This window comes from Papio anubis, chromosome 12 (assembly GCF_008728515.1).
Source record: "Papio anubis isolate 15944 chromosome 12, Panubis1.0, whole genome shotgun sequence".
NCBI classification, from domain to species: Eukaryota; Metazoa; Chordata; class Mammalia; order Primates; family Cercopithecidae; genus Papio; species Papio anubis.
In genome coordinates, this window is record NC_044987.1 from 101,763,550 (window position 1) to 101,791,050 (window position 27,501).

General features: G+C 43.9%; 2 protein-coding genes across 7 annotated transcripts in view; both read left to right on the plus strand.

Annotated features, from left to right (window-relative positions):
* The window catches only part of FNBP4 (formin binding protein 4), a 53,945-nt gene extending 46,700 nt beyond the window's left edge, over window positions 1–7,245 (plus strand). For both annotated transcript variants that reach the window (XM_031653428.1, XM_031653429.1), the window contains exons 15-17: window positions 18–355; window positions 3,210–3,367; window positions 6,250–7,245. In XM_031653428.1, coding sequence (XP_031509288.1) covers window positions 18–355; window positions 3,210–3,367; window positions 6,250–6,340 — 587 coding nt within the window. In that variant the 3' untranslated portion in view covers window positions 6,341–7,245. The remainder of the gene's footprint in view (window positions 1–17; window positions 356–3,209; window positions 3,368–6,249) is intronic.
* A 698-nt stretch (window positions 7,246–7,943) lies between these two features.
* AGBL2 (ATP/GTP binding protein like 2) overlaps window positions 7,944–27,501 on the plus strand; it is a 71,877-nt gene continuing 52,319 nt past the window's right edge. For 2 of the 5 annotated variants that reach the window (XM_031653431.1, XM_031653432.1), the window contains exons 1-7: window positions 7,944–8,868; window positions 9,010–9,142; window positions 9,414–9,477; window positions 13,214–13,348; window positions 15,503–15,556; window positions 16,986–17,171; window positions 22,820–22,927. In XM_031653431.1, coding sequence (XP_031509291.1) covers window positions 9,110–9,142; window positions 9,414–9,477; window positions 13,214–13,348; window positions 15,503–15,556; window positions 16,986–17,171; window positions 22,820–22,927 — 580 coding nt within the window. In that variant the 5' untranslated portion in view covers window positions 7,944–8,868; window positions 9,010–9,109. The remainder of the gene's footprint in view (window positions 8,869–9,009; window positions 9,143–9,413; window positions 9,478–13,213; window positions 13,349–15,502; window positions 15,557–16,985; window positions 17,172–22,819; window positions 22,928–27,501) is intronic. The other 3 variants (XR_004177524.1, XM_031653433.1, XM_031653430.1) reach the window with 2 other exon arrangements.

Below are 27,501 nucleotides of genomic sequence, written 5' to 3' on the forward strand. Positions count from 1 at the left end.
TATGTTTTCTGTGTTAGGTCACCAGGCAGCAGGGATTGGAAACCAGGCAACAGGAATTGGACATCAGACAATACCAGTTAGCCATCCAGCAGCAGGAATGGGTCATCAGGCCAGAGGAATGAGCCTGCAGTCAAATTACCTTGGACTAGCGGCAGCACCTGCAATTATGAGTTATGCAGAATGTTCCGTCCCAATTGGAGTGACTGCTCCTTCATTGCAACCAGTTCAGGCCCGAGGTGCTGTGCCTACCACTGCCATTATAGAACCACCACCTCCTCCTCCTCCTCCTCCACCACCACCACCAGCTCCCAAAATGCCACCACCTGAAAAGACAAAAAAAGGAAAGAAAGACAAGGTATAATAAATCGCCCTTTTTAAAAATTTATTTTTAAAAATTCTATTGAGGTTATATTCACATAACATAAAATTAACCATTTCAGACTGGCACCGTAGCTCACACCTGTAATCCCAGCACTTTGGGAGGCCAAGGCGGGCAGATCACTTGAAGTCAGGAGTTCGAGACCAGCCTGCCCAACATGGTGAAACCCCGTGTTTACTAAAAATACAAAAGTTAGCCGGGCCTGGTGGCGGATGCCTGTAATCCCAGCTACTTGGGAGGCTGAGGCAGGAGAATCGCTTGAACCCAGGAGGCAGAGGTTGCAATGAGCTGGGTCAGGGCACTGCACTCCAGCCTGGGTGACAGAGCAAGACTCCGTCTCAAAAAAAAAAAAGAAAAGAAAAGAAATTGAAATATCCATCTTATTTTCTCAATGAGGGGACCTTATTCAAAAAATCTGTTTGTCTCAAGTGCTGGGAGGAGAATTAGCTTGGGCCCCCATACCCAGGCCTCACATGAGTACAGTACTCAGTCACGTCAGCTCCTACTTGTTGAGCCAGCATCACCCAGACAGGTCTTCAAACATACAACTGCTTCTCTTAAAAAGCATAGGGATAAACTATTAAAGAGGCTGAGGCGGGAGAGTCACTTGAACGTGGGAGACTGAGGTTGCAGTGAGCTGAGATCGCACCACTGCATTCCAGCCTGGGCGACAAGAGTGAAACTTTGTCTTAAAAAAAAAAAGATAAAAATTGGTCTTATCAATGTCTAATATATTTGTCAGATACTCTCCCTAGGGGCTTAGGATTTAGCAGTAAATCAAACAGACCAAAAAAAAAAAAAAAAAACTCTCTGCTTTTGTAGAACCTTTCTTCTGGCAGGGGGTGGCTTGGGAGTAGATAAGGGAAAAATGCATCTATGATAAATTTTTTTTTTTCCTTTTTTTTGAGTAGGAGACACCTGCCATCACCCCCAGCTAATATGGCAATTTGTTTTGTTGGTCTTTCCAGCTTTATTTTTTACCTTTTTTTTTTTTTTAATCATTTGATAGGAACGCTGCATCTATTTAAAATTTGAAAACGGGAACACTGTAATTCTGAGGAGACAAGATAAAGGCAGTATTTTGAATTGCATAGGGTAGGGAGGTTAAAGGAAATTTATATGACCTGATTTTATAAAATACCACAATTACAAAGAGACAGAGTCTCAAAAGCGGGGGAAAATGCATGTTTATTATAGACAATTTAGACAATGAAGGTAAGCGAAAAGAAGAAAAAAATTATACCATTATACCTTCTCTTAGAACTAACTGCATCATTGATTTTTTTGGCGGGGGGAAAGGAGACAGAGTCTCTGTCACCCAGGCTGGCATGCAGTGGCATGCTCTCTGCTCACTGTAACCTCTACCCAGTTCAAGCAGTTCTCATGCCTCAGCCTCCTGAGTAGCTGGGACTACAGGCATGTGTACCACCATGCCAGGCTCATTTTTGTATTTTTTATATTTTTAGTAGAGATGAGTTTTTGTCATGTTGGCCAGGTTGGTCTTGAACTCCTGGCCTCAAGTGATCCACTCACCTTGGCCTCCCAAAGTGCTGAGATTGCAGGTGTGACCCACCATGCCTGGCCTCATTGATTTTTTTGAGACAGAGTCTCGCTCTGTCGCCGAGGCTGGAGTGCAGTGGCGCGATCTTGGCTCACTGCAAGCTCCACCTCCCGGGTTCACGCCATTCTCCTGCTTTAGCCTCCTGAGTAGCAGGAACTACAGGCGCCTGCCACCATGCCCGGCTAATTTTCTGTATTTTTAGTAGAGACGGGGTTTCACCATGTTAGCCAGGATGGTCTTGATCTCCTGACCTCGTCATCCGCCCGCCTCGGCCTCCCAAAGTGCTGGGATTACAGGTGTGAGCCACCGTGCCTGGCAGATGTTTTTTTAAATCTCTTTGCTTTTTTTTCATATTTAATTATGGATATTTATTTATTTATTTGAGACAGAGTCTCGCTGTGTTGCCCAGGCTGCAGTGCAATGGTGCAATCTTGGCTCACTGCAAACTGACTCCCACGTTCAAGTGATTCTCCTGCCTCAGCCTCCCAAGTAGCTGGGACTACAGACGCCTGCCATCAACCGCCCCCGGCTAATATGGCAATTTGCTTTGTTGCTCTTTCCAGCTTTATTTTTTAGCTTTTTTTTTTTTTTTTTTTAGTCACTTGATAAGAACACTGCATCTATTTAAAATTTGAAAATGGGAACACTAATTCTGAGATGTGATAAAGGCAGTATTTTGAATCACATAGGATGGGGAGGTTAAAGGAAATTTATATGACCTGATTTTATAAAATACCACATTTACAAAGCTTTATAGTTTTGTTTTTTTTTTGTTTTTTTTTTTTTGAGATGGAGTCTCGCTGTGTCGCCCAGGCTGGAGTGCAGTGGCCGGATCTCAGCTCACTGCAAGCTCCGCCTCCCGGGTTCACGCCATTCTCCTGCCTCAGCCTCCCGAGTAGCTGGGACTACAGGCGCCCGCCACCTCGCCCGGCTAGTTTTTTGTATTTTTTAGTAGAGATGGGGTTTCACCATGTTAGCCAGGATGGTCTCAATCTCCTGACCTCGTGGTCCGCCTGTCTCGGCCTCCCAAAGTGCTGGGATTACAGGCTTGAGCCACCGCGCCCAGCCCAGCTTTATAGATTTTTAACCAAGCCTTTTCATTTATAGTTCGTAAGAAATTTATGGCAAGAACTTGGAATGGTATTTACTTTCTTTTTTAAAGTGTGCATATTCTTTAGAACTGGGAAAAGGATCCTGACCTCCATTGTAGAGGACTCTTATCCTTATTTTATGTTTTATATTCCTTTTGACCTTTAACCTTCGTTACAGGCAAAGAAGAGTAAAACCAAAATGCCATCTTTGGTAAAAAAGTGGCAGAGTATCCAGCGTGAGTTAGATGAAGAGGACAATTCTAGTTCCAGTGAAGAGGATCGAGAATCAACTGCACAGAAGCGAATTGAAGAGTGGAAACAGCAGCAGCTGGTTAGGTAAAAGAAAAGGGAACACAGCCGGGCGCGGTGGCTCACGCCTGTAATCCCAGCACTTTGGGAGGCCGAGGCGGGCGGATCACAAGGTCAGGAGATCGAGACCACAGTGAAACCCCGTCTCTACTAAAAATACAAAAAATTAGCCGGGCGCGGTGGTGGGCGCCTGTAGTCCCAGCTACTCAGGAGGCTGAGGCAGGAGAATGGCGTGAACCCGGGAAGCGGAGCTTGCAGTGAGCCGAGATCGCGCCACTGCACTCCAGCCTGGGCGACAGCGCGAGACTCCGTCTCAAAAAAAAAAAAAAAAAAGAAAAGGGAACACAGATGAGATGGGGTTTTAGACTAGGTTGAGACCTACTATGAGATGGAGTAGGTTGTGGTTGTTACAGATGCATTAGAATAGACATATTCTTAAAATCACAGCTTGTAAATTTATCTAAATGTTTCTTATTTATAAACATGTTTAATGCCTTATAGAAATTATGGTCTAGCCTTTTTTCTTTTTTTTTTTTTTTTTTTTTTTTTTTGAGACGGGGTTTCACCATGTTAGCCAGGATGGTCTCGATCTCCCGACCTCGTGATCCGCCCATCTCGGCCTCCCAAAGTGCTGGGATTACAGGCTTGAGCCACCGCGCCCGGCCGGTCTAGCCTTTTTTCAAAATCAGAAACAACAGAGTTGTAGTATTTTGTCCAGTTGATTGTTGATCTTAGGCAAAGACCTGTCTCAACTCAGTACATCATTTACTATCTAGATCCAGTGGAACCTTTTATGCACACACACACACACACACAACATATAAACTAATTTTACAAATAATTTATAGAATTAGACCCTTTTATACACACACACATTAACTTATTTTACAAATAATTTATAGTATTAGAATAAAGTTTTCCCCCTATCCCTATATTTCAGTCAAGCAAGGTAGAATACAGAGCTGCCTTCTGAATTGCACTTATTCTAGAATAGAAGTTAATGAGTGAGCACACCACACTAGGAACTAAATGAACCTCTTTTAGGTAAGAAAATCCTTCACTACCTTGCTTGACTAGAATAAAAGGATAGGGAGAACTGGCTTCAAGTAATTGCGCCTCAGCCTCCCAGAGTGTTGGGATTATAAGTGAGCCACCACACTCAGGTTAGAAATGTTTTTTATGATGAAAGCACATGTTGGGCCGGGCGCGGTGGCTCATGCCTGTAATCCCAGCAGTTTGGGAGGCCAACGCAGGCAGATCACGAGATCAGGAATTCAAGACCAGCGTGGTCAACATGGTAAAACCCCATCTCTACTAAAAGTACAAAAATTAGTTGGGCCTGGTGGCGAACGCTTGTAATCATTGAGGCAGAAGAATTGTTTGAACCCACGAGGCGGAGGTTGCAGTGAGCCAAGACTGCGGTTTTGCACTCCAGCCTGGACAACACAGCAAGACTCCATCGCCAAAAAAAAAAAAACAAAACACATGTTGGCTGGGCACTGTTGCTCCCACCTATAGTCCTAGATGCTTGGGAGGCTGAGGCAGGAAGATGGCTTTCTCAAAAATTCTAGAAATTTTAAAGACTTAAGACACAGCAAATACAATTTTTTATTTCATATTTTCCTTGTTTTAAAGGTATACATTCTGAAATGGGCAGCATTCTTTGACTGCAACTCACTGTTCATCAGTTGTCAATGTATAAACTAGAACACAGCTGTCTAATACTGATGCCAGATTTCAAATTCATCTCTGATAGGTTCTGGCTTATTTTTTATTAAACTATCTAATGCATCCATTCTGTTAACTGCAAGATACAATTTGAATTTTAATACTTACAAATAAAACTACTTGAAAGAGAAACTCAAAAATACTAGATCCGACTGGGCACAGTAGCTTACGCCTGTAATCCCAGCACTTTGGGAGGCTGAGGCGGGTGGATCATGAGGTCAGGAGTTCGAGACCAGCCTGGCCAACATAGTGAAACCCTGTCTTTACTAAAAATACAAAAAATTAGCTGGACGTGGTGGTGGGTGCCTGTAGTACCAGCTACTCGGGAGGCTGAGGCAGGAGAATCGCTTGGACCTAGGAGGCAGAGGTTGCAGTGAGCCGAGATCATGCCACTGCACTCCAGTCTGGGCAACAGAGCGTGACTCCATCTCAAAAAAAAAAAAAAAGAAAAAAAAAGTTAGATCCAAGGGTCCCTGTTGGTAGATTGAGGGTTAGATATATTTGCCCTGAAGAATCATAACTCCTATGGGCTAAGAAAAACTTTAGTAGAACGTGTTTTATTTCTTCAGTGTGCCTTTAATGGTTACTGGAGGTATATTTATATAAAATAAATAAGGCCAGGCATGGTGGCTCACGCCTGTAATCCCAGCACTTTGGGGGGCCAAGGCAGGCAAATCACCTGAGGTTGGGAGTTTGAGACCAGCTTCACCAACATGGAGAAACCCTGTCTCTACTAAAAAAAATTAAAAAAAAAAAAAAAAAAAACCCAGGCGTGGTTGCGCATGCCTGTAATTCCAGCTACTCTGGGGATCCCAGCTACTTTAAGGGGAGGCTGAGGCAGGAGTCGTTTGAACCTGGGAGGCGGAGGTTGCGGTGAGCCAATATCACACCATTGCACTCCAGCCTGGGCAACAAGAGCAAAATTCCATCTCAATCAATCAATAATAAATAAATAAATATGCGCTTAGACATATACATAAAACCAGGAGAGTGTTTGGTTGACCTATCAGAATGAAGAAGTTTGATGAAGAATATACTGATATTTGGCTGAGAAACAAAAGATTTTCATAAACATAGATGTGATCAGGTTTTTAATTTCAGTTAGATTTTTATTTGCTAGGAAATGAATACCTCTGTTAATTTTTCTTTCCACTGAAATAATCTGTATGTTGTTTTCACAGTGGCATGGCAGAGAGAAATGCTAATTTTGAAGCCCTTCCTGAGGATTGGAGAGCAAGACTAAAGCGAAGGAAAATGACTCCAAACACATAGTTTTTAAGTTTTTAAAACTTTTTTTGTATTATTACTTGTTTTGTGTTCAGTTCAAAGTCTTAACCAGTTTTATTGTCAAATAAACTATAAATGTTATGGGGGAGATCTTATAAATTTTCTGGGCAAGAGTGTATGCATACAAAGTTTTCACTTTTGTGAAATGTAATTTTTCTGTTTTGCTAAGGGATGAGGTGATTGGAATTGCTTTGACCATGCTGCCTTTATTCTCAAACTGGCAAACTTAGCATGTTAGGTATATTAACCTCATCAATCTTGAAGAACATGTGGTTCATGAGGATAACACCTCTGTAGAGGACTCCCTGACAAAAGTGAAGAATTAACTTCTCCTCCAGAACAAGTGCAATTCAGAAGGCAGCTCTGCATTCTACCTTGCTTGACTGGAATTGTCTGAATCTTTTTCTGACCTCTTTTCTCTAGTCGGCCACCCCTGAAGTGCTGAGGTCTAAGTGGTTTACCTCGTGCTGATAGATGGCCACACTCTTTAGAGTAGTTCTCATAAATTCTAGAACTGGTAGCTCAGTCGTTTCGCACACTAGGTGGCATACAAGCAGCAGCAGGTGTTCATATCGTTGATTTTGAGAATTTCCCCCCAAGTATGTGGCAGTAAATGCAAAGAGACAGTCTGTGTATTAATGTCTCCATTGTCTTAACCTTGTTCCAAAACAAAATTCACCTCCTTTCTTTATGTGAATGTATTCTCCATAAAATTCCAGTATTTAAAAAGCAGTTTACTGTTCTGTACTTTCTATTGTATCACAATCAGGTAAAAGTCACTTTAAACTGAGGAAACGGCAAATTGTGTTTTAAAGCTCTTTGTATTTCTCCAGTTTCTGACCTTGTAAATTTGTATATATGCACTAATAAAGCTTTTTTTATAATTCTGATGGGTTATCCTTCTGCTCGTCAACACCTGTTATTCCGATTATGTAACCAAGACTTGTTTTTTTTTTTCTAAGCATATACAATGCAAGGTGCAAACATACAAGAACAGCTTTCAAGAAAAAGAGCAGATCTTGAATGGGGAGTGGTGGGGCCAGTTTAGACAAACAGGCTTCTAGTCCCAGATGGTGCTATGTGATCCAAGTTTTGGGGTCTAATATTATCTATAATATCTAGATTGGTTAATAGCCATATTAGATAATATTTGACCTACTTAATTCCTGGCAATGATGTAATACGGTTAACATTTCGAAAAAAGTTGCTTTATAGCTTTTTCCCCCATTGATAAAAAGTATCAGATACGGTTATATTCATATATAGTTAACCAAAGACACGTGTTTGAATTTTATTGTAGTATATTTGTTTTTTTGTTCTTGGTTGTTTTTTTTTTTTGAGACAATTTCGCTCTTGTTGCCCAGGCTGGAGTGCAATGGCGCGATCTAGGCTCACTGCAACCTCCACCTCCTGGATTCAAGTGGTTCCCCTGCCTCAGCCTCCCGAGTAGCTGGGATTACAGGCATGCGCTACCATGCCCAGCTAATTTCGTATTTTTAGTAGAGACGGGGTTTCTCCAGGTTGGTCAGGCTGGTCTCAAACTGCGGACCTCAGGTGATCCGCCTCCCTCGGCCTCCCAAAGTTCTGGGATTACAGGCGTGAGCCACCGCGCCCTGCCTGGAGTATATTTCTATGCATATAATTAATTTGTTAAACCTAATCAAAATGTGTGATTTGAATTTGCTAGCTTCGTTTCTTAAGATTTTCAGTGTAGAAGGTAATTTTTCCATTCTAGCTATGGAGTGGACACAAGGTGAAAGCAGCAGCAGCTCTCTTAGAGCAAAGCATGCACAACAATTATCTAAAGCCAACAGCAAACGAGCTTGGAAATATGTTGAAGGCTACTGGCATCGTACTCATCAATGCGGTTTCGATTCCCAGGTTGGGGCTGTAATGTATGAGGTGAAAAATGAGTCTGAATCGCCGCTGCCTGCCATACTCGCTGCAGACCTTCCCGGGGCTACCCGCTCCCTCCGTGGGGGCGGGGCCTAGCTTGCCGGAAGCGCCCGGCCGCCCCGCCCTTTTTCCGCTTCCGGCTCGCTGTTGCTAGGCTACCCGGGCCCTCACAGACGGCAGTGGCTGGCGGGTGCAGCTAGTTTGTCCTCTTACCCACACACTGCTTGGCCTCTGTACCTAAGTGCGGTGGCCGCCTGCCTCGCTGGGGCTTCTCTCCGCACCCATCCGTGCTACTTGGGACGGGCCAGGGCGCGAAGGCGGTCGCACCCATCGCTCTGCCCTCCTGAGAAGTTTCTGTTCTCCTTCCCCCTTCCTACGCTTAGGAAACCCCCTCACCACCTGCCCCGGACCAGGTTCCTCTGAACCCTAAAGGGCCCGCTCTCCCAACCCCCTGACCTTTTTCCATCGACACTGACGGAGACGACTCCGTCGCGTGCTCCCATCCCCATTTCTTTCACTTTCCTGTGGCGAGCATCTCCCTTCTCAGGGAAAGGGAACCATGGGGCCAGCACCTTGGGAAGAAGAGGCGGGAAGACACGCCGCCCTCCCTGTCTCAGGTGCACCTCTGGCCTCGGCGTGACCATCTTGTTGAGCTGCGGAGAAGCTGGATTGGCAGGGTTTTCTGAAGTCAAGAGGGAGCTGGGGGGCGCCCGGGGAGGTATTGGCAGTTTTTCACTTGTCCTGTTCTGGCTTTGTAGCTTCTCGTGTGTAATCAGCTGCCTGTTTGGAAATTGGGCAGGATTTGCGACTGGACGCTAATGTCACTGACTAGTTTTCATCCTATCATCCAGAAGTAACATGTTCCCAGCCTTGGAAACGCACCTAAAGCAGGTCGGTACACAGCACAGAAAGCCACAGAAATTTCTTCGGGGAACTCCATTTCTTCGGGAGCTCCACAGAAATCTGCTACTAGATAAGAAGGGATGTTCTGGTGGCATTTTTTCCCAGCTGGAGATCTTGATCCCCACAATAGAATAATTCGCAGGAATGCAGTTTGCTTGGTTTAGTTTAGTTTAGTCACATGCAACAACGCTCGTGTACTTTTTGCTGAGTCCATTATGGTTTGAAAACATCTTGACTGAAGTGGCCTTTCCTTTCACAGACTATTCCTGATCCTTATGAAGACTTTATGTACCGTCACCTCCAATATTATGGCTACTTTAAAGGTAATAACCATGTTCTTGTCTAGTATCACCTTTCCTGGACTCAAGAGGAAAATTGCTTCGTTAGCTGAGAGGGTTGCACTTAGGTAGACTAATAAATAATTTGCATTGACAAATAAATATTTTTTCCTCTACCATTATTGCAAAGTACTTCCTTTCCCCATTGATCTGCAGGGTCATCTCTGTCAAGTAGAAAGCATCACGTAATACAAAGATCTGTTTCTGGGCTGTCTATTCCGTTGGTCTGTCTATCCTTTATCAATATCACTGTCTCTTAATTACTATATGGCATTAAAATAGTCTTTATCTGGAAAGACATGTCTTCCCACCTTGTTCTTCAAAAGTGTCATGGCTGTTCTTGAGTCTTTGCCTTCCTATATAAATTTTACAATTGGCTTATGACATTTTATTTTATTTTATTTTTGAGATGAAGTCTCGTTCTGTCACCCAGGGTGGAGTGCAGTGGCACGATCTCAGCTCACTGCAACCTCTTCCTCCCGGGTTCAAGAGATTCTCCTGCCTCAGCCTCCTGAGTAGCTGGGATTACAGGCTCAATCCTCCACGCCCAGCTAATTTTTGTTTCTTTTTTTTTCTTTTTTTTTTGAGATGGAGTCTCACTCTTTTCATCCAGGCTGAAGTGCAATGGCGCAAACTCGGCTCACTGCAACCTCCACCTCCTGGGTTCAAGAGATTCTCTTGCCTCAGCCTCCCAAGTAGATGGGATTACAGGCTCCAACCACCACACCCAGCTAACTTTTTTGTGTATTTTTAGTAGAGATGTGGTTTCAACATGTTGGCCAGGCTGGTCTTGAACTCCCGACCTCAGGTGATCCACCTGCCTCGGCCTCCCAAAGTGCTGGGATTACAGACATGAGCTACTGCACCTGGCTGTTTTTTTATTTTTGAGATGGAGTTTCGCTCTTGTTGCCCAGGCTGGAGTGCCGTGGCGCGAGCTAGGCTTGCTGCAACCTCCACCTCCTGTGGTCAAGCGATTTTCCTGCCTCAGCCTCCCAAGTACCCAAGTAGCTGGGATTACAGGCATGCACCACCATGCCTGGCTAATTTTGGTGTTTTTAGTAGACACAGGGTTTCCTCATGTTGACCAGGCTGTTCTCGAACTCCTGACCTAAGGTGATCCACCCACCTTGGCCTCCCAAAGTGCTGGGATTACAGGCATGAGCCACTGTCCCCGGCCCGCTTATGACATTTTAAAAGATTGTAGGAATTGCATTGAATCTGTAGATCAGATTTCACAAGAACTGGCAATTTTTCAACACTGGATTCTCCAATCTATGACTATAATATATATCTCCATTTACTTAGGTTTTTAATGTCTCCCAATAAAGATTTATAGTTTTTCATAATACTTCATATTTTTATGCTATTATAAATGTTGATCTTCTTAAAATTTTATTTCCTAACTTTGTTATTGGTATATTAAAATAAGATGGAGTAATATTGATTATATTAGTATTAATTTTATTTCTATCAAAGAATGTTGTTAAATTTTTTTATTAACTACATTAGTCGTCACCCCTTATTATCTACAGGGGGGAGGTTCCAAGACCCCTGGATGGCCTGAAACCACTGATAGTACTAAATCCAAATCACTCTCATTCAGAACAGACTTCTATCTTCCACCCACAAATTTAATGCCTTTTCCACCATAACTAAGTACTTATGCACTGTGGCCATAACTTTTGCAATTTGAAGTATGACAGCAAAACTATTATGAATTTCTTTTTTCTTCTTCACAATTCACAAATAGATTTGTTCTTACCATAGAACTTAGCAACCTCAGCATGCATATATTTTTTTTTTATTTATTTATTTATTTATTTATTTATTATTTTTTAGATGGTCTGTTTCTTGCCTTGGCCGGAATGCAATGTTGCAATCACAGCTCATTGCAGCCTTGACTTTCCAGGCTTAAGCGATCCTCTTACCTCCCAACTAGATGGGAACACAAGCACAAGCCAGCACAACCAGCTAATTTTAAAATATTTTTTGTAGAGACATGGTCTTACTATGTTGCTCAGGCTGGTCATCATACGATTTTTTACTTTCCATACAAAGTCAAGAACTTCAGGCCGGGTGCAGTGGCTCACGCCTGTAATCCCAACACTTTGGGAGGCCAAGGTGGGCAGATCACCTGAGGTCAGGAGTTCGAGACCAGCCTGGCAAACATGGCAAAACCCTGTCTCTACTAATAATACAAAAAATTAGCTGGGCTTGGTGTTGCACGCCTGTAATCCCAGCTACTCAGAAGGTGGAGGCAGGAGAAACACTTGAACCTGGGAGGCAGAGGTTGCAATGAGCCGAGATTATGCCACTCCACTCCAGATTGTTGAAGTTTCAATACCCTCTTCATAGGGAGAGAGAAATTCAGGGAGGAGGGTGTGTAGGCAATTGTGAAAGGTAGTAAATGATATTCAGGAGAAACGAATGAGCTCCAAAAATCATGTCCTGGGACAAAGTTCCTCTGAGCTCCGGGGAGGGGTGGCAAGCAAGTGAGGGGAGGAGCTTCACTGAAGAAAGGTTGTCTTATGCAAATAGTTGCCCAGGTAATCTCTGAGTTGCCCTCATAATTGATGAAAAGTCTATCGGGGTGTTGTGACAATTTTTAGTCTCCTCTTTAGTGGTTCATCTTTACTAGTTATTTGATGAGATTCCTAGGGAAGGGGTCTTAAAACAACTGCTTTTCTTTTGGAAAGAAGTTTCCTTAGTCAGATAAGGAATTCCAGAGAGGAGTCCTTTCCTGCTCTTGGGGTAGTGGGGAGACAGGAGAGGTCAGAAAGTCTTTGGTTCTGAGGCAGCTTCTAAGGCTTTTCTAATTTTTTTAAATTTATTTTTTCAACTTTTATTATAGATTAGAGGGTACATGTGCAGGTTTGTTACATGGGTAAATTGCATGTTATTGAGGGTTGGAACCCTTTCTATGTTTAGTTCAAAGTGTTCAGTAGGCCAAGTGCCAAACCTTTGGGCCATAATTTTTTTTTCTTTTTTTTTTTTTTTGAGACAGGATCTCGCTCTGTCACTCAGGCTGGAGGGCAGTGGCCTCCACATCCCAGGCTCAAGCAACCCTCGCAGCCCTGGGCTATCATTTTCTGAGTTCCAACACAGCCCTTGTAGCTTCAGAATCTTTCTGCCTACCAAGCCCTTTCTCACTCCACTACACCAGGCTGCTTCTCAAGTCTCCTCTTTACATCCATTTCCTCAGCTGTAAGGTGGGGATAATTATGCTTCACTCACATAAGCTGGAATATGAAAGCTCTTTGAAAAATGCAGCGTATTCATTGCAAAGGCCTGTGGTGGTGGGTGGTGATAAAAGGAGTAGGGGTTTGGTATTGACCTAGATGTTAGAAGTGATGAGTCAGCCTTCCAGCAACTTTCTTTTTTTTTTTTTTTTTTTTTTTTTGAGGTGGAGTCTCGCTCTGTCGCCCAGGCTGGAGTGCAGTGGCCAGATCTCGGCTCACTGCAAGCTCCGCCTCCCGGATTCACGCCATTCTCCTGCCTCAGCCTCCCGAGTAGTTGGGACTACAGGCGCCCACCACCTTGCCTGGCTAGTTTTTTTGTATTTTTTTAGTAGAGACGGGGTTTCACCGTGTTAGCCAGGATGGTCTCGATCTCCTGACCTCGTGATCCGCCCGTCTCGGCCTCCCAAAGTGCTGGGATTACAGGCTTGAGCCACCGCGCCCGGTCACCTTCCAGCAACTTTAATTAAACTACCTATTTTTAGCACAGAGAGGCAGTTTACCAAACTCTGCTACGCATCAGCATGTTCAGAAGAATAACCCTCAGTACCTGTTGCATGGCTCTCTTGGGGGAAAAGATGATTTGATACCAGACACCCTGCAAAAGGAGAAGCTTCTATGTGAGTAACAATCAGTATGTGTGACCTCTAGAACCTCATTGCCTAGTAACTCCTCTGAGTATTCAGAAGAACCTGCTCTAACATGGGAGAGGCCGGGGAGCAGCCTTGGCCTCTGTTTCAAACACCGTTCAAAACTTCTCTCTAAATCTACTTTGGATTACAGGTTTAAATCAAAATACTGTATTTTCTAGCCAGGCATGGTGGCTCACGCCTGCAATCCCAGCACTTTGGGAGACTGAGGTGGGAGGATCACTTGAGGTCAGGAGTTTGAGACCAGTCTGACCAGCATGGCAAAACCCCAGCTCTACTAAAAATATACAAATTAGCCGGGTGTGGTGACACACACCTGTAATCTCAGGACTTGGGAGGCTGAGGTGGGAGGAATGCTTGAACCCAGGAGGTGGAGGTTCAGTGAGCCGAGGTTGGGCCACTGCACTTCAGCCTGGGTGACAAAGTGAGATTCTGTCTCAAAAAAAAAAAAGAGTAATATGCCTGTCATGGTGGCTCACGCCTGTAATCCCAGCACTTTGGATAGCTGAGGCAGGCAGATCGCTTGTGCTCAGGAGCTCAAGACCAGCCTGGGCAACATGGCAAAACTCTTGTCTCTACAAAAACATACAAAAATTAGCTGGATGTGGTGGCAGGTGCCTGTGGTCCCAGCTACTGGGGAGGTTGAGGCAGGAGAATTGTGTGAACCTGGGAGGCGGAAGTTGCAGTGAACTGAGATTGCGCCACTGCATTCCAGCCTGGGCAACAGAATGAGACCCTGTCTCAAAAAAAAAAAAAAAAAGTAATACATTGATTTTCAGTTTTGATGGATAATGCTTACTAAGGCTGTTTGCATAGGAGCAGTGGAAAACAGTTCTAGCTAGCTTACGCAAAAAAATAATTTTTTGCAGAGACACAGGTTTCTTCTAAAATCTAAGGGGAGGAATGCAGTTGAACTTCTCCCTCAAACCAAACATTGATCCACCCCTCTTTTCTCTATATCCCCCCTTGCTTATCCCCCACCTCCACCGCTGCCTTTATACCCCCACCCTCACAGTCCCACCACCTCCCATCCAAGCTATCATCATTCAGCCTTCTAATTGGTCTCCTGGCTCCTCTTGTTCTGTGCTGCACCCCCCAATCAACTTTCCACATAGCAGTGTTTTTTATATGCAAATCTGACTAGGTCCCTTTTCTACTTAAAACCTTTGAATGACACAAGATCTGAAAACCATAAAATACATTATTGATTTTTTTTTTTTTTGAGACAGAGTCTCACTCTTGTCCCCAGGCTGGAGAGTGGTAGCACTATCTCAGTTCACTGCAACCTCTGCCTCCTGGGTTCAAGCTATTCTTCTGCCTCAGACTCCCCAGTAGCTGGGATTACAGGCGTGCACCACCACTCCCAGCTAATTTTTGTATTTTTAGTAGAGACAGTGTTTCGCCATATTAGCCAGGCTGGTCTCAAACTCACAACCTTGGGTGATCGGCCCACCTCGGCCTCCCAAAGTTCTGGGGTTACAGGTGCGAGCCAACACACCTGGCCAATATTAATAATTTTTTTTTTTTTGAGACAGAGTCTTGCTCTGTCGAAAGGCTGGAGTGCAGTGGCTCCATCCTGGCTCACTACAACCTCCGCCTCCTGGCTTCAAGTGATTCTCCTGCCTCAGCCTCCTGGGTAGCTGGGACTACAGGTGTGCACCACGGTGCCTAGCTAATTTTTGTATTTTTAGTAGAGACAGGATTTCACCGTGTTAGCCAGGATGGTCTCGATCTCCTGACCTTGTGATCCGTCCACCTCAGCCTCCCAAAGTGCTGGGATTACAGGCATGAGCCACTGCGCCCAGCTGGCCAGGCTGGTCTTGAACTCCCAACCTCAGGTAGTCCACCCACCTCGGCCTCCCAAAGTGCTAGGATTACAGGTGTGAGCTACCGTGCCCAGCCTGCTTTATATTTCTTTAGTTATGAGTGACATTGTGCAGCTTTACTGTCTTTTCAAATGTTTATTTCCTTTTATTTCCCCCATTAAAGTATGGGAGAAAGATTTAGCTAGAAATGCAGGTGTCCCAAGTGGGCATAGGAAATGAGAAGGGATGGGGATAGTGAACAGAAGAAAAGAAGACAATGATCCCAGAGACAAACGGGGCCTCCTCTTCCTCTTTCTAGGGCCTACCAGTTTATCTTCAGCTGTGCACAGACAAATAGAAGCCATCAACAGAGGTATTTCATGTCCTTCCAGACCAGAAAATTCAAGCTCCTTTTTTGGACTATGTCTTCATCACCTGCTCTTCCCACCAAACCCGAGAATTACCAGACAGGAATGGGATTGATGCCTGATGAGCACTGAAGGATCCTCAGCCTTTAGTTCCCCCTTTCATTTCCATTTTTTTCTTTTTTCCTCATTCCTTTTTTTTTTTTTTTTTTTTTTTTTTGGACACAGACTTTCACTCTTTTCACCCGGACTGGATGCAGTGGTGCAGCCTCAGCTCACTGCAACCTCCACCTCCCAAGTTCAAAGATTCTCCTGCCTCAGCCCTCTGAGTAGCTGGGATTACAGGCATGTGCCACCACACCCAGCTAATTTTTGTAGTTTCAGTAGAGACAGGATTTCACCACGTTGGCCAGGCTGGTCTCGAACTCCTGAACTCAGGTGATCCACCCACCTCGGCCTCCCAAAGTTCAAAGTTTTGGGATTACAGGCATGAGCCACGGTGCCTGGCCCCTCCTTTCTTTTTTACCTTTCTGAAAGCCTTTCTTTTCTTCCCTTTTTTTCTGATTCTTTCTTCTGCCCCATCTCACGCTTTATCTCACCTTCCTCTTTCCATCTTCTTTATGTCTCTCTTTCCTTGGTATGGTAATATTATGGTCCTGAAATTTTATTTGTAGGTTATTTCACTATAATTGGTAAAAAAGAAGAAAAAAAGAATAAAGTTGTATGTACTTTTTTCTAAAATGGCAATGGATATATTGAAATTCCCTCTCTTGCCACTAGCTAAACAAAAATAATAAAGCACATTAAGTAACTTCTTATTCATTGTAACCAACTGTTGAAATGTCTTGGACCATTAAATTTAATTTAAAAAAAAAAAAAAGGTTTTTTATTTACCCTAAAGTTTTGTTTTTTTTTGTTTTTTTTTTTTTTTTTGAGACGGAGTCTCGCGCTGTGGCCCAGGCTGGAGTGCAGTGGCGCGATCTCGGCTCACTGCAAGCTCCGCCTCCCGGGTTCACGCCATTCTCCTGCCTCAGCCTCCTGAGTAGCTGGGACTACAGGCGCCCACCACTGCGCCCGGCTAATTTTTTGTATTTTTAGTAGAGACGGGGTTTCACTGTGGTCTCGATCTCCTGACCTTGTGATCCGCCCGCCTCGGCCTCCCAAAGTGCTGGGATTACAGGCGTGAGCCACCGCGCCCGGCCTACCCTAAAGTTTTATATTTAAACACTTAATAGACTGTGCAGAATTTTAACATTTTTAAATTTTGAGCCTGTTATTCTGGACTAAATCTTCTTGAAGGAGAAACATGTCAAATAATCATGTATCTGTGCTAATATTTTAATATAATGCTTAAAATAGTTTCATTGTTATAGATGAGCAGTAAAGTTCCCAAGGAGGAAAAGGAAGATGTTCACTTACTCTCTTTCCCTTTGGCAGATTCACATATGCTGAGTTTACCACATCTTAGGAGCAGACAGCTTCTTTATGATGAGTTGGATGAAGTAAATCCACGTCTTCGAGAACCCCAAGAGCTCTTTTCCATTTTGTCTACCAAGAGGCCACTGCTGGCTCCAAGATGGCCAATCGAATGTGAGGTCATCAAGGAAAACATTCATCATATTGGTAATATGACTTATGTGAAGTGGTCTTGCTAATCTATTCTCCCTGACTTTTTTTTGTTTTTGTTTTGTTTTGTTTTGAGAAGAAGTCTCACTCTATTGCCCAGGCTGGAGTGCAGTGGCGCAATCTCGGCTCACTGCAACCTCCGCCTCCTGGGTTCAAGTGATTCTCCTCACTCAGCCTCCTGAGTAGCTGGAATTACAGGTGCGCACCACCACTCCCAGCTAATTTTGCGTTTTTAAGTAGAGACAGGGTTTCACCTTGTGTGCATGGCTAGTCTCGAACTCCTCACCTCATGATCTGCCCCCCTTGGCCTCCCAAAGTGCTGGGATTACAGGCATAAACCACCAAGCCTGGCCTTCTGCCTGACTTTATTACAAGACCTGAGAATGTTAAGTCCTATGTGCTTAAGTATAAGGCAGGACAGAGTCAACATTTGTTTATTTATTTATTTATTTACCATCACCCAGGCTGGAGTGCAGTGGCTTGATCTCCACTCACAGCAGCCCCCACCTCCCAGGTTCAAGCGATTCTCCTGCCTCAGCCCCACAAGTAGCTGGGATTACAGGTGCCCGGCCACCATGCCTGGCTAGTTTGTTGTTATTGTTGTTGTTTGTTTGTTTGTTTGTTTTTTGAGACTGACTTTCGCTCTTCTTGCCCAGACTGGAGTGCAATGGCATGAGCTCAGCTCACTGCACCCTCTGCCTCCTGGGTTCAAATGATTATCCCGCCTCAGCCTCCTGAGTAGCTGGGATTACAGGCGTGTGCCACCATGCCCAGCTAATTTTGTATTTTTAGTAGAAACGGGGTTTCTCTATGTTGGTCAGACTGTTCTCGAACTCCCAACCTCAGGTGATCCACCTGCCTTGGCCTCCCAAAGTGCTGGGATTACAGATTTGGGCCACTGCACCCAGCTAGTGTTTATATTTTTATTAGAGTCAGGGTTTCTCCATGTTGGCCAGGCTGGTCTCAAACTCCTGACCCTAAGTGATCCACCCGCCTTGGCCTCCCAAAGTGCTGGGATTACAGGCATAAGCCTCTGCACCAGGCCTAGAGTCAACATTTATTAACTCACCCTGAAACAATTAAACTGTGAGAAACTGATATAAACTCACCAAAATCAAATCATACTAATGTGTAAACTAGAATGCTTCTCAGTTTTTCAGAATGGGAGGATACCTTCCTAGAAGACAAAATATATAAATACTGAAATCTGTTTTCTAGATTAACCTGTTTCAGTGGGTTTTTTCTTTTCTTTTTCTTTTTTTGGAGGGAGGACATAGCATCTTATCTAAAAATACAGAGGTGCTACCCTGTCTCAGTATTAATGTGTTTGGTTATGTGGTATTTTTACCAGTCTTGGTATAATTGAAGACTACATATACCACAACATAGTTTTTACTGTTTTTAGTTATATTTTGAGTGTATTGGAGTTTTCTTGTCGGAATGGTGGAGACTTTTTTTTGACATTATGGGTCATACCTGTGAGCTCTTGGAGCAAGTACAATCTTCTTCATCCATTTTATGGATTAAGCATTTATGGAAGTGGGTTGCATTAGAAAGTGGGGACTTCTCTAATTACCAGAACAAGTCTAGCAAACATCATGTATGTCTCTGCTTTATACTACTGGATAAAAAACTGGATATTCCTCTTTTTTTTTTTTTTTTTGAGATGGAGTCTTGCTCTGTTGCCCAGGCTAGAGTGCAATGGCTCCATCTTGGCTCACTGCAACCTCTGCCTCCTGGGTTCAAGCAATTCTCCTGCCTCAGCCTCTCAAGTAGCTGGGATTACAGGCACACACCACCATTCCTGGCTAATTTTTGTATTTTTAGTAGAGACAGGGTTTCACCATCTTGGCCAGGGTGGTCTCGAACTCCTGCCCTCGTGATCCACTCGCCTCAGCCTCCCAAAGTGCTGGGATTACAGGTGTGAGCCACCACACCCAGCTGGATGTTCCTCATTTTCTGTCTCCCTGCTTTATAATATTTGTTCATATGTGTTGTCATATGCTAAGTACAGTGCCTGGTGCTAGAGATAATAGTGATGAACAAAGTGGAGAGTTCATGGACCCAGAGTTCATGAACTAGTGAGGAAGTTAAACATTTTACCAGACAATTGCATAGTGCTTGGTCCACCTGAGCATACCTAACCCAGCTTAGAGATCAGCATAAGTTTTCAAAAGGAGTTGCCATCTAAGCTGAGATCTAAAGGATGAGTTTGAAATGATCCAATTAAGAGGGTCAAAGAAAAGTATTTCAGTTGGAAGAAACAGAAAAAGAGCATGGCATGCTTGGGCAACCATAGAACATTGAGGATTAAAAAGAGATGAGTCTGAAAATATAGGGGAAAAATAAAAGTGGAGTTTATTTTACTTTATATTTTATTTTAATTTAATATTTTATTTTTGAGACAGGGTCCTGTTCTGTCACTCAGGCTGGAGTGCAGTGGTGTGATCACAGCTCACTGCAGCCTTGAACTCCTGGCCACAAGCCATTCTCCCACCTCAGCCTCCTGAGTAACTAGGACTATAGGCATGCACCACCATGCCTGGCTAATTTTTTTTCTTTTTTTCTTTTTTTTGAGAACAGAGTCTCTATTGCCCAGGCTGGAGTGCAGTGGCATCATTTTGGCTCACTGCAACCTCTGCCTCCTGGGTTCAAGTGCTTCTCATGCCACAGCCTCCCAAGTAGCTGGGATTACAGGCACGTGTCACCACACCCTGCTCATTTTTTATATTTTTGGTAGAGACAGGGTTTCACCATGTTGGCCAGGCTGGTCTCAAACTCCTGACCTCAAGCGATCCACCTGCCTTGGCCTCCCAAAGTGCTGGGATTATAGGTGTGAACCACCGCGCCTGGCCGCCTGGCTAATTTTTAAAAAGCTTTTTTATAGAGACACGTGGTCTCACTATATTGCCCAGGCTGTTCCCAAATTCCTGGCCTCAAAGGATCCTCCTGGCCTCCTAAAGTTCTGAGATTACAGGTGTGAGCCGCAACCCCAGCAAGGAAACTGGAATTTAATAACCAAGTTAATGCTGTGATAATTCACTAAACTACAAGATCTTTCTTTTTATTTATTTTATTTTATTTTATTTTATTTTATTTTATTTTATTTTATTTTGAGATGGAGTCTTGCTCTGTTGCCCAGGCTGGAGTGCGATGGCACAATCTCGGCTCACCGCAACCTCTGCCTCCCAGGTTCAAGTGATTCTCCTGCCTCAGCCTCCTGAGTAGCTGGGATTACAGGCGTGCACCACCATGCCCGACTAATTTTTGTATTTTTTATTAGTAGAGACAGGGTTTCACCATGTTGGTCAGGCTGGTCTCAAACTCCTGACCTCGTGATCCGCCTGCCTTGGCCTCCCAAAGTGCTGGGATTACAGGCGTGAGCCACCGCACCCGGCCAACTACAAGATCTTTTATAAAGCGACTTTTAAAAAAATTTTTCAAAGAAACTTATTAACAATCACCTTATTGTTTAAACTAAATTGTATTAATAAGCACCTTATTGGTGGTGGTTGTTTTTGAGACGGAGTCTCACTCTGTCGCCCAAGCTAGAGTACAGTGGCACCGTGTCAGCTCACTGCAACCTCCGTCTCCTGGGTTCAAGCAATTCTCCTGCCTCAGCCTCCTGAGTAGCTGGGATTGCAGGTGCCCACCACCAAGCTTGACTAATTTTTGTTTTGTTATTTTTTTTTGTTTTTGTTTTTGTTTTTGTTTTTTTGAGACGGAGTCTCGTTCTGTCGCCCCAGGCTGGAGTGCAGTGGTATGATCTCCACTCGCTGCAAGCTCCGCCCCCCGGGTTCACGCCATTCTCCTGCTTCAGCCTCCCGTGCAGCTGGGACTACAGGCACCCGCCACTGCACCCGGCTAATTTTTTGTATTTTTAGTAGAGACAGGGTTTCACAGTGTTAGCCAGGATGGTCTCGATCTCCTGAGCTTGTGATCCGCCTGTCTCAGCCTCCCAAAGTGCTAATTTTTATGTTTTTTAATAGAGACGGGGTTTCACCAGGTTGGCCAGGCTGGTCTCGATCTGCTGACGTCATGATCCACTCGCCTCGGCCTCCCAAAGTGCTGGGATTACAGGCGTGCAAGCACCTTATTGTTTAAACTAAATTGTCAAAACCTCGTCACTTCCCATAATCTTTGAGAAAATAAATTCATATAATATTTTACTGAGGTATATCTTTGTATGCTCTTGGAATTAATCAGTGGCTACTGTTCTAAGAATGATATTGAAAAGTTGTTCAAGTTCCACAAAGGAAATGTTTTTATTTTTTTATTTTTTTATTTTTTATTTTTTTTTTGAGACGGAGTCTCGCTCTGTCGCCCAGGCTGGAGTGCAGTGGCGCGATCTCGGCTCACTGCAAGCTCCGCCTCCCGGGTTCCCGCCATTCTCCTGCCTCAGCCTCCCGAGTAGCTGGGACTACAGGCGCCGGCCACCTCACCCGGCTAGTTTTTTCGTATTTTTTAGTAGAGACGGGGTTTCACCGTGTTAGCCAGGATGGTCTCGATCTCCTGACCTCGTGATCCGCCCGTCTCGGCCTCCCAAAGTGCTGGGATTACAGGCTTGAGCCACCGCGCCCGGCCTATTTTTTTATTATTTATTTATTTATTTTGAGACAGAGGCTTGCTCTGTTTGCCCAGGCTGGCATGCAGTGGTGTGATCTCGATTCACTGCAACCTCCGCCTCCCGGGTTAGAGCGATTCTCCTACCTCAGCCTCCCGAGCAGCTAGGACTACAGGCACATGCCACCATACCCGGTTAATTTTTGTATTTTTAGCAGAGGCGGGAGTTTCACTATGTTAGCCAGGCTGGTCTCAAACTCCTGACCTCAGGTAATCCACCCACCTTGTCCTCCCAAAGTGCTGTGATTACAGACACCAGCCCCTACACCCAGCCAAAGAAATCTTTTAAAATTCGGTATTAATGAAAAAGCCTTAGCTAGGCACAGTGGCTCACACCTGTAATCCCAGCACTTTGGGAGGCAGAGGCGGGCAGATCACCTGAGGTCGGGAGTTTGAGACCATCCTGACCAACATGGAGAAACCCCATCTCTACTAAAAAATACAAAATTAGCCGGGCATGGTAGCACATGCCTGTAATCCCACCTACTCAGGGGCTGAGGTGGGAGAATCGCTTGAACCCGAGAGGCGGAGGTTGCAGTGAGCTGAGATCACACCATTGCACTCCAGCCTGGGCAATAGAGCGAGACTCCGTCTCAAGAAAATAAAAAGAAAGAAAAGAAAAAGGCTTGCTTCCTCTGAAACGATTGATAAACTTAGTCCTCTGTGGTAATAAAAAAAGTTATGTTAATGACCATATTTTGCTGACATTAAGGAAAGTCAGGGCCAAATTTTGAAGAACTGTTGCAGCAGCTATATTGACTTTTCTGACTTATTTTTAGGTCTTCTGTGGATAGTTTATTATTTCATTTTATATGCTCTTTGTTAAAAGTGTCCTCATAAGTCTTTATGGAAAGAAACAAGACATAATTATTTTATAAACAAGCAGGAAATTTAGGGTGGGAATTTGGTTTGATTCAACCAAAGTAGCCATTTGGAAAATTATTATTATTATTTTATATTAGTTCTGATAGTGCCACTTACATTATTTCTTATTTTGTACTTTTTAAAATGTCTTCTTTCAGAGTGGGCTCCACCTCAACCAGAATATTTCTATCAACCTAAAGGAAATGAAAAGGTACCAGAGATTGTAGGAGAGAAAAAAGGAACAGTTGTCTATCAATTAGATTCAGGTATTGTCATTACACTGAACAATGAATGGTTAATCATGACAAAGTTATAATAAACATATGTTCAATAATAAAAGTGATTTTAAAAATCCATAGTTTAGTGGTAAACTCTTTTCCAGGCCAACCTGAGTGGGAGCCTGGAGGAGGAGTCATAAGCAGCCTGATGTAAAGTTTCAATAATTTTCTAAAATCAAAGTACATTCTTTTTAATAGTTCTAAGTCCATTAACAGCTTCTCTCTTGTTATTCTCCTTCCTGAAAATCAGATGTTGGATCATCTTTGGGGAGATTACTCTTCTTTTCTTCACCTCCTATATGTACTTTAATGAGTACTTTGTTCTATGTGCATATGACTGTCATTTAGTAATGCAGTTTCCTGTGTTGAGTTTTAAGCTTCTAGGGGTTGAATATATGCCTTTTGTAGAAATATGCAGAACATCGTACCTAACAACAATAAAATACTCCTTCTTTTTGTTTTCGCCATCCCTACTGAAGTCATACACATTCTTTTTAAGGGTACCTGTTAGATTCCCCAGGATAAACTATATGCTAGGCCATAAAGCAAGTTTTTGTACATGTAAAAGGATTAAAATAATACAAAGTACATTCTCTGACCATAGTAAAACTGAATTAGAAATCAACAACAGAATGAAATATGAGATAGCCACAAATATGTGGAAATTGAATAACATCTTTCTAAATAACCTGTGGGTTAAAGAAATCACAAGTAGACTTCAAAAATATTTTGAATGTAGTGAAAATAAAACCACAACATATTAACAGTTATAGGATGCAAAAACAAAATGAACCAGTGCCAGGGATATTTATGGGTATTTATGGTTTCAAGTGCCTGTATTTCAAAACAAAAAAGGCTTCTTATCAATTACCTAAGCTTCTACCTTAGTAAACTGGAAAAATAAGAGCCAACTAAACCCAAAGCAAGCAGAAGGAAAGTAGTAATAAAAATAAGAATGTGGCTGGGCACAGTGGCTCACGCCTATAATCCCAGCACTTTGGGAGGCCAAGGCAGGCAGATCACCTAAGGTTGGGAGTTTGAGACCAGCCTGACCAACATGGAGAAACCCCATCTCTACTGACAATACAAAATTAGCTGGGTGTGGCGGTACATGCCTGCAATCCCAGCTACTTGGGAGGCTAAGGCAGGAGAATCTCTTGAACCTGGGAAGCAGAGATTGTGGTGAGCCAAGATTGTGCCATGCACTCCAGCCTGGGCAAGAAGATTGAAACTCTGTCTCAAAAAAAAAAAAAAAAAGTATGTAGGCCGGGCGTGGTGGCTCATACCTGTAATCCCAGCACTTTGGGAGGCCAAGATAGGCAGATCACCTGGGGTCAGCAGTTCGAGACCAACCTGGCCAACATGGTGAACCTCTGTCTCTACCAAAATACAATAAATTAGCCAGTCATGGTGGCAGGCGCCTGTAAACCCAGCTACTCAGGAGGCTGAGGCAGGAGAATCACTTAAACCTGGGAGGTGGAGGTTGCAGTGAGCCATGATGGCACCACTGCACTCCAGCCTGGGCAACAAGAGTGAAACTCCATTTCAAAAAAAAAAAGAAGAAGAAGGTGGTAGGCTGGGCGCGGTGGCTCATGCCTGTAATCCCAGCACTTTGGGAGGCCAAGGTGGGTGGACCACAAGGTCAGGAGATCGAGACCATCATGGCTAACATGGTGAAACCCCATCTCTACTAAAAATACAAAAAAGTAGCTGGGCATGGTGGCAGGCACCTGTAGTTCCAGCTATTCAGGAGGCTGAGGCAGGAGAATCCCTTGTACCTTGGGAGGTGGAGGTTGCTGTGAGCCAAGATTGTGCCACTGCACTCTAGCCTGGGCGACAGACCGAGACTCCATCTCAAAAAATAATCATCATCATCATAAGAGGCTGGGTGTGGTGCCTCATACCTGTAATCCTAGCACTTCGGGAGGCTGAGGTGGGTGGATCACTTGAGGTCAGGAGTTTGAGACCAGCTTGACCAACATGATGAAACCCTGTTTCTACTAAAAATACAAAAATTAGTTGGGCGTGATGGTGTGCCCCTGTAATCCCAGCTGCTCAGGAGGCTGAGGCAAAGGAATCGCATGAACCAGGGAGACAGAGGTTGCAGTGAGCCAAGATTGTGCCACTATGCTCAGCCTGGGTAACAAAGTGAGACTCTATCTCAAAAAAAAAAAAAAAAAAAAAAAAAACAGAAAGCATTGAAGACAGAAAACTGATGGAGAAAAGCAAACCAAAAGTTGGTTGTTGGGAACATCAACAAAATTGAAACATATTTGCTAAACCAAAAAAAAAGGAAAAGAGGCACAAATTATCAAAATCAGGAATGAAAAAGGTAACATAAGGACCAAACCAGTACAAATCAAAAAAGTTACAAGGTAATACTATTAACAATTTTATGACAACAAATTAGACAATTTAGATAAACAGGACAAATTGCTAGAAAATTACCAAAACTGGCTCAAGGAAGAAATAAAAGGTTTAAATACATTATAACAAAAAATAATGATTAGAGATCTTTCCAGGAAGAAAACCTAGGCCCACCTGGGACCTGGTAGCTCAGGCCTCTAATTCCAGCACTTTGGGAGGCCGAGGCAGGTGGATCAGCTGAAATCTAGAGTTTGAGACCAGCCTGGCCTACGTGGTGAAACCCTGTCTCTCTATCAAAAATACAAAGAAAGTATCCTGGTATGGTGGTGGGCACCTGTAGTCCCAGCTACTCGGGAGGCTGAGGCAGGAGAATTGCTTGAACCAGGAGTTGGAGGTTGCAGTGAGCTGAGATCGCACCACTGCACTCCAGCCTGGGCAACAGAGCAAGACTCTATCTCAAAAAAAAAAAAAAAAAAAAAAAAAGACCCAGGCTCAAATGACTTACTTGACAAGGTTTGTTTGAATTCTTTTTTTTTTTTTTTTTTTTTTTTTTGAGACAGAGTCTCACTCTGTCACCCAGGCTGGGATTCATGGTAGGATCTCGGCTCACTGCAACCTCCACCTTCTTTTGTTCCTCAGCCTCCAGAGTAGCTGGGATTACAGGTGTGCACCACCACGCCCCAGCTAATTTTTTTTTTTTTTTCGTATTTTTAGTACAGACGGAGTTTCACCATATTGTCCAGGCTGGTCTCAAACTTCCAGCCTCAAGTGATCCACCTGCCTCCGCCTCCCACAGTGCTAAGATTACAGGCGTAACCCACCACACCTGGCTGGTTTGTTTGAATTCTGTCAAACATTTAAAGATGAAATAATACCAATATTTCACCAACTCTGAAAACAAGAGGAAAAAATGTTTCCCAACTCTTTTAAAAAAATTTTAGAATCTTCCTCTGTCGCCTAGGCTGGAGTGCAGTGAGATGAACATGGCTCATTGTGTCTTCCACCTCACAGGCTCAAGTGAATTGTCCAACCTTAGCCTCCTGAGTAGCTGGGGCTACAGGCATGTACCACCCTGCCCAGCTAATTTTTTGTATGATTAGTAGAGACAGGGTTTCGCCATTGCCCAGGCCAGTCTCAAACTCCTGTGCTCAAGCAATCTGCCCACTTCAACCTCCCAAAGTGCAAGGATTACAGGTCCCGTTCCCCTCAACTCTTTTTTTTTTTTTTTTTTTTTTTTTTTTTGAGACAGAGTTTCACTCTCGTCACCCAGGCTGGAGTGCAGTGGTGTGTTTCAGCTCACTGCAATCTCTGCCTCCCAGGTTCAAGCGATTCTCCTGCCTCAGCCTCCCAAGTAGCTAGAATTACAGGTGCCTACCATCACACCTGGCTAATTTTTGCATTTTTAGTAGAGAGACAGCGTTTCACCATATCGGCCAGGCTGATCTCAAACTCCTGACCTCAGGTGATCCACCCACCTCAGCCTCCCAAAGTGCTGGGATTACGGGCGTGAACTACCATGCCCAGCCTTTGTTGTGGCATTTTTGTTTTTGTTTTTTTGGGGTTTTTTTCTTTTTTTTTTTTTTTGAGACAGAGTCTTGGTCTGTTGTCCAGGCTGGAGTGTAGTGGCACACTCTTGGCTCACTGCAACCTCTGCCTCCCGGGTTGAAGCAATTCTCCTGCCTCAGCCTCCTGAGTAGCTGGGATTACAGGCACCCGCCACAACACCTGGCTAATTTTTTTATCTTTTTGGTAGAGACAAGGTTTCACCACGTTGGCCAGGCTGGTCTTGAATTCCTGACTTCAAGTGATCCTTGAAGGAGGCTGCCTCAGCCTCCCAAAGTGCTGGGATTACAGTCATGAGCCATCACACCCGGCCTGTTGTGCCATTTTTGTTTACCCACTTACTATTCCCCATTCCCCTGCCTAGCAGAGGTCATGAGGATAGCAGCCCGCGATCCTCATGTGGAATGCTGGTGTTGGAAGTGGAAGAGGGGAGGAGGACAATGTAGACCTTATTCTCAAACTGGTTGTGACTGTTTTTTACCTTTCTCACAATTCCTTGAGGAGCCAGAGGAAAGACTGACTTTTGTTACTGCCCCCCTCCGGCTAAAGCAGTTTTTCCAAGTGCCGTCTGCATCTATCAAAAGTATTTAAAGACATACACTGCTCATAGCCACCTGGGGCAAGGGATAGCA